General features: G+C 34.2%; 1 protein-coding gene across 1 annotated transcript in view; it reads left to right on the top strand.

Moving 5' to 3' along the window:
• LOC149807743 (uncharacterized) overlaps positions 1–14058 on the top strand; it is a 145845-nt gene that overhangs the window by 73739 nt on the left and 58048 nt on the right. The window contains exons 12-13 of the mRNA XM_089969957.1: positions 3194–3385; positions 9190–9381. Of these exons, the coding sequence (XP_089826083.1) occupies positions 3194–3385; positions 9190–9381 (384 nt within the window). The remainder of the gene's footprint in view (positions 1–3193; positions 3386–9189; positions 9382–14058) is intronic.

The raw sequence follows: 14058 nt of genomic DNA on the forward strand, positions 1-14058 counted from the left end.
ATGTAAATGAGGCCAGTATAAGTTTGGAAGATATTCAGTCATTTATAAATCAGAAAAAGACATGAAAAAAGAGTTTTGACACATTTTGCCTGCTCAACAGTAAAATGATTATCCGAGCCCTTAACACGAAGTATAAGTAATAAGAAACCGAGCAAAACAATCGAATTCCTATCAAGATCAAAATGTTCTAAAAACATTTGGAAAACGAATACAGTGTTTCAAATCATATATTTATTATATTTTGAAAATGAAACATATTAACGTGATGCTACCCAGTACACAAACCACGAAATCTTAGTATTGTTTTCCAAATCCAACGGTCCAATCCTCATCCAAGAAAAATTATCATACTTCAGTGCTCGTTTACAAACCCATTAGAAGCAAAAAGTATCACATGTGACAACAGACTATTTTCAACGCTGTAATCAAAATGCCAACAATGCAACTATATTTTTTCTTTTATCAAACAACGGATCCTAACTCACACAAAGCAAATGATGTTAAATGGTCTGGTTGGAGAATCAGCAGCGAAATTTCTTATTTTAATTTTGCAGTTACATAGCTCCCACCCTACACCTTAGGAGTAACGAAGTAACTTGCGTCTTCAATTATCAGTGGCATATTTTTATCATCACTAAATTAGAGCCTGGTTGAAAAGAACTTACAAAGTCATACTAAGCAATCCATACAATGTACAGTTTGTTACTACCTTATGGGCTTAAACTAACCAAAAAAAGAGCGAAAACGAACAAATTTAACAAACAACTTTGTTACCTTGAATGCAATTTATACTTTAATAAAACTTACACTTTTTTAAATAAATGTAAAATAGTCCTGATAGTTCTGGAGCAATTGCAACACTATATATTAATCCGATTGAATTCAAGAGGAATTCCGAATTAATTCCAAGTTAGAATGCTTTTATGTGCGAATAATATGATATAGGATCCACGCATTAATAGTGCTGACGTATTTCAATGGAACAATTCAAAACGTCCTTCAATACGTTCTTACGTTCAAATTAAATTTAAAATATTGGTTTAGTCCTAAAATCTAAGAACACTTTGTTATTCCAGTGAATAATTCAAATAAATAAATCATCTCAAATTAAAACTGAGACAACTAAAATTGATCCCACTTAGACTGATGAAAAGATATGGAATAAGTAACTCTGTCTTTGACTAAATTTATATACAAAATAACATATAATAACAGCAACAGGGAGAGAGTAATTTTCCCATTAAATGTATTTGCAGAATATTTTACATTGTAAACAAGGTCAGATCCCTTAGTAAACATTTAGTAAAGAAAGTGTAAAACATCAGGAAGAGCAGGTATTTCCCATGGATATCACCCATTTCCTTGACTAGGGTCCAAGTAAAAATGTTTAACTTCGAGTAATATTCTTAATATATCATCAACAATTATAGACAAGTATTAGCTATGTAACATATTCCTTGCAAAAAACACATTGGTCAGGAAGTCAAAAACTCCTAAACTCAAGTATGGATATATATATTACAAACAAAATATGTAGAGCACGATATTAGATATTTCAATTTCATCCATGCGTATTGATTTAATGAAGACGTTTAAACAACACATGACATAGTTAAATTTTGCCAATTTTTAATATAGTTATGACTTACATATATTTCTAAATCGGATTTCATTTCAAAACCCAGTCTCGATAATGATCTTGGTTACCGTTTATGTTAATTTTCCATTGGTGTGTTTGTATTACGTAAGAGAGTCAGGTAGGAATGTTTTGCGAAGTAGATTCGTGTCAAAATCGTGGAGATTTATATAATTAGGTAGAAGTGTTGTATCTATATTAATGGTCTTATTTTGCTTTCACTCTGCGTAAATATGTAATGTTATGCGGTATTTAATCTGATATGAATCACTATTTAAATTATGTATTGGAATTTCAAAGTGCTCATGTAACTGTCTGACGTAAACACTATTTTAGCATCATTGTGAATTGATTCAAAAGCGTAATGGACAACGTTATTAGGATACTTCAAGACTGTAGATACCTCGTCACATTAAATACCAATGGTACATAATAAACAGTAATAAAGTGGACTTGGTGCAACACCTATTCTTTAGAAGCTACATGTGCGTTACAATATTAGATAACACATAAAACATATACAACTACACGATTACAAAATAAAACTTTATGATATTACAAAATCAAAAACATGCTAACAATAATAAGGGAAGTATACAGTATTAAGTTGAAATGCTTATTATAGCAGCATTTTCAAGAACCGGAATGTATTATGAACGATCATTCTTTAGGACGTGTAATCTAAGTTTTAGGATTACTTTGGATTTAACTCACAATGATCGAAATGCTTCGTAATTTCTTCATTTTATCACTTAGAAAAGTAAATTATTTGTTACATTTTACTAAATTGGTATTTCTAAATTTCTGATTCTGGTTATTTATTTTCTTAATATAGGGTTATAACAAGGAGAAGATATTTTCTTTGATAAATAATGTTTAAACGAAATGCTGTTAAAATTTTGATGTAAGCTTGCACTAGTCGGACTTCATTTTGAGGGCATTAACTGCTATATAATCTATTACTGGACATTTAGTAATCTTCGAATTCGCGTATGATTGGAATATTATTTTAAATGTACTCAATAGCGTGATTTACCTTAAAAGTAATTAATAGAGTGACGATGTGAACAGAAAACACATATAACAACCATTTGAAGTCTAGAATTATTAGAAAACGTCAAAGTGAAACAAATGGATTGTTCATATTATAGACGTTAACGAAGGTAATGCTAACGCCATGTAAATTATGCATTTTCAGATACACACGTCTTTTATTATAATGCCCAACAATAACGATATCAACATGTCCACTGAACCTTTGGAACCAACACTTCAAATTAAATAGGAGTAAGATGCGACTCTAATCATAATGATTGCAATGAATACATGCTGATTAGTGCAAGTATCGCAAGTGCTAAGAAATGGTAATATTTTTTTTATTGGGTATGTCTTGACATAGTTTCATATTCATATTTATTTCAGTACATATTCGTATATTTGTTGAACATTATGTGCCCCAATGTCAATGTCTACACCAAGTATCATACATAACACATGGGAGTCTAATACCCGTGGTATACATTTCATTTAATGAATATATGCCTAAAACAATTTCAGCAATACAGTGTATGGATCTTGTGGCACCAACCCATGGTAATCTAAGATATAAAAATGGGATTGAAGGGAAGACAACAACATTCAATTCGACGGTTTTAATGACATGTGCTAAGGGATACCAATCATTTGGAGACACACTTATGCGTTGCCTTGAGTCTGGATTCTGGAACGGATCCCTTGGACATTGCATTGGTAAATACAGTCTTTTTTCCCTGACGGGTAGTTAAAAATGTTGCAAAGTTATTATAATTTCATAAGCTTCCTTAAATTTGTATTTCGATATGGCACATTTTCATATTAAACTTCGTAGAGTATGTTTTGGCGTAAACTGTTTTTTTACGTTCAGTTTATTGCGGCAATAATTAATTTGCGTTTGTATATTTCTCGTTAAGGGTTTGATCTCTGATCCCTATGTAGCTCGTTGTTTGTCTGTGGATTTGCCCTTTTATACGTCTTAGATCATGTAAAGGTTGTCGCTTTGTCGTTGACACCTTTTTACATAACGAACATCATCAAATATAGTTAGTTGTTACATATCCATCGTTGATCGTTTAATAGTAACAGTGATACGTTGATTTCATACAAGGCATTATATATGAACAGCAGCCGACAAATCAACTTTAATATAGAGAAAAGTACATCCATGCATGCATGCATGCATACATACATACATACATACATACATACATACATACATACATGCATACATACATACACACACACACAACACATACATACATACATACATACATACATACATACATACATACATACATACATACATACATACATACATACATACATACATACATAGGTCAGTTCATTTTATTTTACAATTATAAAGTTTTGCTTTGAAGATGGTACTGTCTTTGTATAGATCTAATAAGGCATAGCTCGCATTCTATGCGCATAGTTTCGACAAAAATCATCCTCTATTCGTAAATGAAACTTCCAATGTCTGGATTTTATTTCCTGGGTATTATTTGGCAATAATTAATTAAAACTCGTGCAATTTGACACTCATGAGAGAAAGATGCAAACAAGAGGAGTATTAATGTATGTTGTTTATATACCGCGCATGATACTGTGTAGAATAAAAATACAAGGATATAAACTATAAATCATATCTGCTGGATAAAAAGCCATTTCATGGAATCCGAAACATATAACCAACCATTCTGATATCGCAACGATGGGAGCACATATGTTCAGTACATTACTATAATCATCTTGTCTGTTTAATGGTATATATAATTCTAAGAACGATTCAAAATGAATTCGTGGCTTTATTAAAGGATATCGGTGCATTACCCACTTAACACTGATGGCTCGAAGCAACATGATTTGTGTCCTTAGGTCTGATTAAAATACATATTAAGTTTCTCACCATGAAACGTAATTCGCCAACTTAAGTGCTACTAACAAATTGAAATGTAGACAGGTTCTACTCAGGCTCTTACAAGCATTACATCATGTTCACCGTTAGATATGATGTAACTGTGTTTTGATCTTGATGGTCAGGCGTGATGGAATATGGAACACTGTGCTTCGTGAATTATTGCAACTCATATGTTGATGATAAAATAGTTAACGCTACATCAGTTTCTTTTGCGTCTTTGTTTAAATTACCATTGATATTAATCGGCCTAATGGTGAATGTCCAACGAAACACTGGGTGCTGATTCCTTTGAAAAAAATATTGATTAAGAGATCAGTTTTCATGACTGTAGTATAGTAGCTTTGCATTGTATTTTATTGATGTTTTTGAAGCATGCTGTAAAGTTTGAAAAGATACCCAATTTCAACCCGGTGAATTGACATGCAAAGTCTATACCTGTTATCAATTTCGTGTCGGTTTAGAATTTTCTGAGAGCAATAACAGCTAACGTTTTATTTTTTTTAAGTGCCCGTTGCATGTAAAGTGCAAATTAAAATTTCGTTAATGATCTTTTCTGGGTAAGAATACGCTGAATTGTAAATTTCCCATTTGCTTATTTTCGTAAATCATTACCGCATTGTGGTGTAAATCAATTGTTCTCTTAGTATAAACCATCTGCCAACATATCCTGACCAGTATGCTTGAGAAATAAGACTGCTTTACGTCAGTATAAAGTTTTAGTATATTATGCCTTGTCATGTATAATTTTTTTATAGAAAGAACATGCTGTTTACTTGAGAAGTTAAAAGGTTCCTTATTAAATAAACTGATTGATAAAAGAGGAAATTTAAACCTGACGTATTTGATAACGGAGGGTAGTAATAAAACAATTGCACTAAACAAGCTTGAATCTTTGATATCTGAAATAGATTTACGTGGGGTTAGAAAACACAAATAACGATGAGGCTGCTAAAAGCATTTTGTTTTATATTTGGTGTTGCTGGCTCTTTGCTTCTGACAAACGCTTCATTCCGTCGAATCATCAGGTTTTTTTTGTAATCTAAACCCATTATATACTTCTTGAGGGAAGAGTGATCACATTAGTCTATTATACATCTTGCCTATTTTGTAGAGCCTATACATATGACTTTTGAAGTATTTTAGTACAATGAATCATATGAAAAAGCATGCCTCAAACGAAAAGGAGAGATTTGGGTAAAAACATAAACAGCAGATCCATTATCAGTGAGTGAATCAGGAAGAGAACATGCAGCGCAGCGCTACTGGTTCTTTTTTCTCCTTTATCAGCTGATGCCTGTCTCTTTCACTACAGATGACCCATATTGCTGAAGATTTATTAGAATCTATATTTCGTCTAAATATTTATGTAAAAAAGTTGGACATAATCTTATATTTGTTTTAAACATTGTGTAAAAATTGGAATGCAATTATGCAAACTATGGCAACGTACAAACATTTGTCTTTCTATACAGCTATATTGGCCACAAAGGTCATATTTGCCAAAATTGCTATTTTCTGATAATGTACGGGAGGGTATTACATAAGTCACGAAAGAAAATCTTCTCATCAAGAGGATCCCTTATTTCGAGCAGCACTTAATTTTTATATGAAATGCTTGATGATCAATATTACACTAAATAAATAGGCACAAACCATAAGGTAAATAAACATACAGCAGCGGCTACAGATGCGAAACCATATCTGGAGGCAAGAAATATAATATAATGTTTTCCAGGTTTAATTTATCATAATAAAACATTTTAGTTGTAAATTGACATATATTTGTGCAATTTTCTCAAATTATATTTACACCTATCATCAAGGCAAACAGTATTGTAGAATCCATCCAAGCTGTTATTTCATATTCCCAAGTAAGAGGAAAACCACATTGCTTTACTTTTTCAAGTAGCCACGTATCTCTAATTTACCATAGCTAATGAGTTCTGTTTTATTCTTGTCTTGCATCTTAGCATGAACGTAAATCTCCCATTGCACTTTGTACACCTTTGTACCAGGGAGATGGGGGATGAGAGAATGAATAAAAGAACCATGTCGCAGTTGAATCTAATTTTGCTGAAGGATATTCTAACACGTTGTCTGGGATCGGTTACATAAATGCCATACCTCGTGTAAGCAACAGCACGTGCCCCAAGCAATGATCTCGTTTTAATGAAATAATGAGCTCTGAGTATTCGGCGCCTTGAAATCAAGAATGACAAGCTTAAATAGAAATTCATTTGCATTCCCCTGTACTATTGGACGCAAATTAAACTTGCACCGGATGGTGCTTACAAATAAGCAAGATGCGCTGGCCTTAAATTTTATTGCAAGTGATAGTTCTCGTGCAATGACTTCTATGCAGGGTTTTATTTCAGACTATAAGAGACATCAGATGTTTGTACGACTCAGAAAACGTTTCAGAGTTCGTTTGGAAAGGCTTTCAGAACTGCTTCCTACTGACTTATCATACCACATTTATCTTCTTGAGGCAGTTCAATAATTAAGACAATTCGTACTATGCACAAATACAGTATAGGAAATGAACTTATTAAATGACCTCACTGAAATCTTCTTTATTTTTGAACTATGGACATATACAACATTTATGCAGCCAAGGAAGCGTTGGTTAATTTTATGCAGTATTGTTTCCCTTTGTACAACCTTTTGTTTCGATTTCTGTAGAATGGATGAAATTGAATTGAGTAGCATGTCATACATTCCTTGTTAAATACACTTTTTTGTGAAGGTTACATTTCAGAAACAAACAATTAGTTTTCAACTGTATTTGATGGCTTTATTTGACAGGTGACTCCCAATATGTTTGTCCAATCAAGCAGTGCAAATATATGCATGCTTTGTATGCGTACCTATATATTCATGTATGTGTGTTTTCGTGTGTGTGTTTGTGTGAGTTGATAAAGTATAGGTTTTCAACTTTGTTACAAAAGGAAAGTTAAATCATTAATTTAAATATAATGGAATGATGATTTCGTCCTGAAATGAGAGACCATATTTTGTTGATCAGTACTGACGATATTTAGTGTACAATTTTAACACCGCATCAAGTCTATATTTCAACTTTAAATACATTACATCACACTAACTGTATGCCAAGTTAACTAGTAAATAATGCCAGTCACTCGCAACCTCTAAGCATGTTCCAATAGATTGTACTGGTATCTATTTCACTGTATTACACTTGTCTTGCCTTATGCACATTATCAGTACCACATGCATCGTGCAATAACCATTTTATATATGCTGTTTCATGTCTTATCTTCATATCGAGTACCTGCAATGGAGAACAGGTTCAAAATAATAAAATTCATAATGTTTCCGCAATACTTCATAATTTAATATAGAATCTCCACCATGGAATTGAATAATCATTGTTTGCCTTTAAGTGGTAAAGCAACGAAAATAAGAGTCACAAACGTATTTCAAAACTGTTTTGTTTAAGCCATTGATTGCAGTTTCTGTCTTGCCATACATCAACATTATTCCATTCGTGTCATTGACCTTACTCTTTTTAACCATGTTGGGGATTTAGATAATACCCTTGATATAGCTAGGATAATAAAATATGTTGACATCATGTATGTATTAGGAGCATCCAAGAAAAACATGATTACTTGTAAAGTATTGAACTGTCTCAGGTTAATGTTTTCACAGAACACATCTGAATCTAGAATCCATGTGTTTAATTTAAACCGTTTAATATACACACAAATTGTTTATAATGGTATATGTACTTGATAAACTAAGAAACAAATGTCCGATTTATTTGAGCTTTTCCGGCCATATGACTGAATCTATGTGGATTCAAACTATCTTAGCGTGCTATAAAGTAGTCGATGGTCTAGTATATAGGTCAAATAATTTTGTTTCTGGGAAGGGTAGGAAACGGCTTCTTTGTTGCTAATTTAACAGAAATAAACTCAAGATACTGTCTAAAAGATATTACAATACATTCTAATAACTTTTAATATCAAAACCTCCATTGATCCAGTATTCTCAAGTAGTGGTGTAATTAAATTAGGAACTGATATTTGACAAATTGACAAACACTTTTGTGACAATGAAGCTATTTGTGCACGAATCAGTATTAATGGCAGCATCCAGGCGGATTTTAAGTGCTGTGCCTGGATTTATTACATTTCTTCCAAGATACCATAATGAAAATAAATCTCCAGATGAAATGGACAATTCAGTTGCCAGAACATTTAATTAAATTAATGACATATAGTAATATTTAATGACATAATCACATGAATGACCGCTTAACTATTAAATACATTACAGATTTAATTCAACAAGGGGCAGCAATACAGTCAGTTATATATTGTCTTTAAAACTTCGGCGTGGAATATTATTTTGTAACTTATGTAATTAGACATTATATAATAATTTTCATGTCAACATAATTATGATTACAAACTATTGTATCTGAGTTTCAGCCAATGTTCTTGCAGCAAATGCATGGCTGAAAGTTTGAATTTATCAATAATAACGAACATATTTATTGTATATTTTACATACGACAGTGAAATATGTATTACTAGAAAAGTGTTATATTTGCATAAGTCGTTTATTTCAGTGATACGTTGTACCAAACAGCTTGCTCAACCAGACCATAGTGAACTAACTTACACTGGGGGCGTTGAGGGCAGTAGAACTTACAATACTGTGGTAACAGCCAGATGCAAGGAAGGTTATAATCTGACCGAAATATCCCAGATTCGTTGCAATGAACAGGGGGAATGGGAGGGATCAAGCGGAACTTGCTCGGGTAAATACAATTTATACGCATTTGTATACATATCATTTCAGCAACAATTGTTAAATGAAAAGAAAAGAAAAACATACCTTATAACTATTGAGGAAACTACAATAACTAGTTTTTCGTGCCTTTGGAGAAAGTTAATTTCAGTTTCCGGAACAATGACACGATTGCATAAGTGCGTGTATATATATATATATATATATATATATATATATATATATATATATATATATATATATATATATAAACTTTTTGTTTAATAAATATAAGTATAACAATTATAGTTCGGTACGCTAATAACACGTGTTACTTATAGGCCATTTAAACCGCTGAGATCTGAATATGATGGTGGTAAGAGATCGTTTTCGAGTATTCGAAGAAACTCTAATATAATGGGTATAGTCGTGAATGCGGTATTTAGATTCCAAAATGTCGTCGACTTTAAGATTACTGAAGTTCGCATACAACTCTTTTACAACGCCGAAAAATATCACAACGATTTTTGCTTGTATTATTCATCCCGGTCCGTTCATCAACGCGGTATACATTTTGGTGTCCGGATCAGCAATATGGTCTAAACAGAGTAGCACAAGCAAGCATACCGTTAAGGTCTTGGTGTATTACTCGGCGAAATTTTGCAAATTTACCAAGTCAACATGGCGTTTATCCACCTATAGATATATCAGAATCGTGTCCGTCGTGTTGAATCAAAATATTAAAAACGTTTCATTTTGCACCTATAGATTTTCCAGAATCGTGTCCATCGTGTTGAATCAAAATATCGAGACATTTTCCTTTTGCATCCAAAATACTAATACTTAACCTCAGCGACGTGTTGGTGGTGTCTGGAAATTGTGGAGCAAAGACCGCAATTGTTTAATTAATATCATATATAACGACGATGAATCCTACAATCTTACAGATATAATCAAGCATGTGCGTGTAAGGCATCGCATACAAAATCATAGACGAGTACACGACAAAACAAAGAAGTACAGCAGACGATAATCATCATCGACAATATTGTACATGCGGTGCCTTCATTGGTGCAACGAAGTTAATATGTACATTATCAGCTACGCCCGTGAAATCGCCTGAGATTGGAATTGGTGTCGCTGTTTTTTCAGTGTTGACTGTGTCCTTAATATTAAGACGATAAAGCAATAAACAAGTGCTCGTTAGAATTTAAATGAACGCACAGAAATATCGTGGGTGGCGATGCACGCATGTAAAAATATATCATCGATACACTCAACGGGTTTAAACGATGGTGTAATATTAAATACTGAATTTGCTGCAAATGGTTATACTTATTATCGGTATCACAAGATAGACGTCAGCGGAAATGTCTTCAAGGAGACAACATTGCCATATTTAGAATCCGTAAGAATAAAATCAAGACCGCAGACATAACTAACCAACTAGAGAAGATTATCGCTAATACAACAAAACCGAGAACTACGATGGTATCAGTGACGTAAATACAGCCGGAATTCGATACTGGTTTCCAGCCCCGATAGAGGAACATTGTTGTCGGTCCTTGAGATCGCACCGGCATAAGTAAGACTATTATAGTTGACCAAATATCAGATCAAACTCAATTGGCGTATTAGACGCATAGAATTCACTGGCGTTTGCTTATAGGAGTTGAGAGGGATCCGATTATCCACCGGATTTGAATGTCGTGTGAATTTCAACATGATTATATCAAATCGAACAAATGAGCGATGAATTTAAGCGTGGAATTAAATCTATAACGGGAAGATAATCAAAAGACTCTGTCAAAGTACATAAGCCAACGCTAAGCTCCTCCATTAAAATATCAACGCTGAAATCCAATAATTCCCAGTGAGCTGTTGACATATATAGGTCGTCGATTCCAACTGTCTTTGGAAGGCCGATGGTAGCACCGGCTTTTGTTGGACCACCACAACCAGAACGATCTGATTTATTTATCGGGCAAGCAAATAAGCATAAGAATTTCAGAGTACATAAGGCGACATCTGCAGTGGATAACTAGGGAGAACCGTGATATGTGGGTGATGGTTATATCACACTGTAAGAATGACGGAATCACAATTAGGTGAAACAAATATGCTAGCTGTTTCTAATAAAATACTTATCGATACAATAATTCAAGAGCAAACAAAAACACAAGATGATCTGAAATCTATGCAGTATATAGATCACCATTCGAACGATGAATTTTAACTAAACATCATTAAGACAACACAATATCTGAACCTAGTGAAATCTGATGCAGAATTCGTTAACACATGTTTGCTAGACAGTAATTCAGAAGGGTAATGTTAGGATATCAAGAAGCATAGTATGACATAGAACGTTATTTCTTGACTTTTCACCAAAATTCAACTGCCTAGGTTCAAACTACCCCATCTGGATATAGATAAAATGCAGCAGGATATCAATAACATAATTTACGAATATTGTCTGAAGATATTTGAGGCATTGGAGAAAATAAGAGGCCCTACATATATTCTCCGACAACGATCCAAGAAGTCGCCGGACATTATTATTATCCCGTCGATAAGATATGAAAAGCATGGTTGTGATGCTATAGATGGTAACTAGACCGTCGGTGATTGTTCCTTAGAGCTTTTTTCCAGAGATCCCACCCCGAGGCATTTGATTGTATCGGTGTTTACTAATCTTGTTTATTTACGATGTCATTATCCATCCTTGTCACGAATATGATTTAGCGTGACACAAGTTTTCAACTGATTGACATCCGCGGGAAGATACAGTACGTCAATTTGTATTTGAGTGACAGGCCGTGAAAAATAATATAACGTATCTTGTTTTTATATCCCATCGTATTGGTGACGTAGTGAACGACTGATATGGATGCGGAATTCAAGCAATCCAAAACAGGTGGTCTTAGTTTTCATGCACTTTCGCCTACAGCCGTTCGAGGTTTATATTGACGAGACATATCAGATCTGATTCTTGTAATGGCTCTAGCCATTGGAACAAATTTAGCAATCTCGCTATCATTGTTGACACTGGCGGGTAAACCAGCCAGGAACAATACCATTTCGCGCTGGAGTAATTTGATAATTATATCTTCTGCCGCTAGTGTATATCAACCCTCTTCCATTCGCTGCTGTATCTTTTCAAAGTCGTCGTTAATTTTGCTAACAATAACTTCACGAGCGAGACCGACTTGTAATTTCACACTCATGGAGATATTTGTGTTAATATTGTTTTGAATCTTTTTATAATAAAATATTTTGTTAATAAAGGGAGACTCCCACCACCGCGGGCTCAGACAAATATTATAAAGTTATCTCTGCGATAAACGTATTTTTGGATCATGTAAACTGGTTGTAATGAATCCACGTGGAGTTCTCTGAGCGTGTGCAAATAAGTTTTTAAACTTATTAGTGTCCATGTCGCCGGGACAACAAGTTTGATGAATATTTCGCAGTGTAAGTTCATAAACGCCGTTGAAGATAACCACAAAGGTGCAGTTATCTCTGATCAGTTTGGGAATCTGTGCGTACCGCTGTGTAACTTAAATGATAGCTGTGTTTTTATGTCTGCCTGGTGAAAATAATCTTGCTGGATTTCTTTGTTAAGCATGACATCACCAAAATCCATAGGATTATTAATGCTAGCATTAAGATCTTTGATCGATGGTGCGATTTTGATGACGGTGATAAATTCGACAGTACCTGAATTCTCCGCGTCTTCATTGAATTTCTTAAGATTATCATAACATCACTGGTCGTCTGTGGAAGGCGCTACTAATTAAAGTGTGTCCCGTTTGAGCCACCTCATTATCACGTTGAGCAGAAATAGACTTTTAATAGGCCCTGACGGACCAATGATAATGACTTGATTACAATTTGGAAACGGCGGATAATGTTTGACGGGTGCTTGCTTGAAAGGTCAATTACGTTCATATTGGAGGAATATATATTATTAATGGTCATAAGTATATATTGTGTCCCATGCAAGGCTGTCACGGATATGACTACGTTAAGAGCAACATCGACGAGGAATAACAGGCGAGCTCATACAGGCAAGTGTGTTCAATGTGACTTAAAAATATAAGTTTGTACGCAGCGATGAACGACCACCGGTACCAGTGGGTGATGTCTCCGCGACACTCGGAAAATTGCCAGGACCTGCATGGTTTTCTATCCTGGTGAGAAACATGTTCCGGGAGATAATTACTAGGATCTGGAACCCGACTTGATATCAGACTTGACGAAAAGAATCAACCAAACGCGGACAAATTTCCAGTAAATGCGATTGATCAAGCGCGTCATACTCATAATATCGCTTAGAAAAAACTAGGTCCCCAACAACGACATATAGCTGATGTCAATAATAAATCATGCGAATATAGGTCACTAACTGGTTGATGACATCAGCTATTTCCTCTGGGGCAGGCAAATAATTGTCCGATAATTTTACTAATGGAATTGATTTATTATAGGCCAGACAGAAAAAGAATGTTGGAAGCCTCAGGCCTCTCGATTGATTATCTCGACAGGCAATATGGCAAAAGCACATGCCGCCGTCTATGACGATTCAACATAGTTTTATGTGAATACTCCCAAAGAAGTTACTCAGACAGAAATTGTGTTTTTACTACATGTCACTATCACCCGCACATCACGCAAACGACAGACTCGTACATGCAAATTCGCGTTG

The sequence above is a fragment of the Sinohyriopsis cumingii genome, chromosome 1 (genome assembly GCF_028554795.1).
Source record: "Sinohyriopsis cumingii isolate HCF-2022 chromosome 1, ASM2855479v2, whole genome shotgun sequence".
NCBI classification, from domain to species: domain Eukaryota; kingdom Metazoa; phylum Mollusca; class Bivalvia; order Unionida; family Unionidae; genus Sinohyriopsis; species Sinohyriopsis cumingii.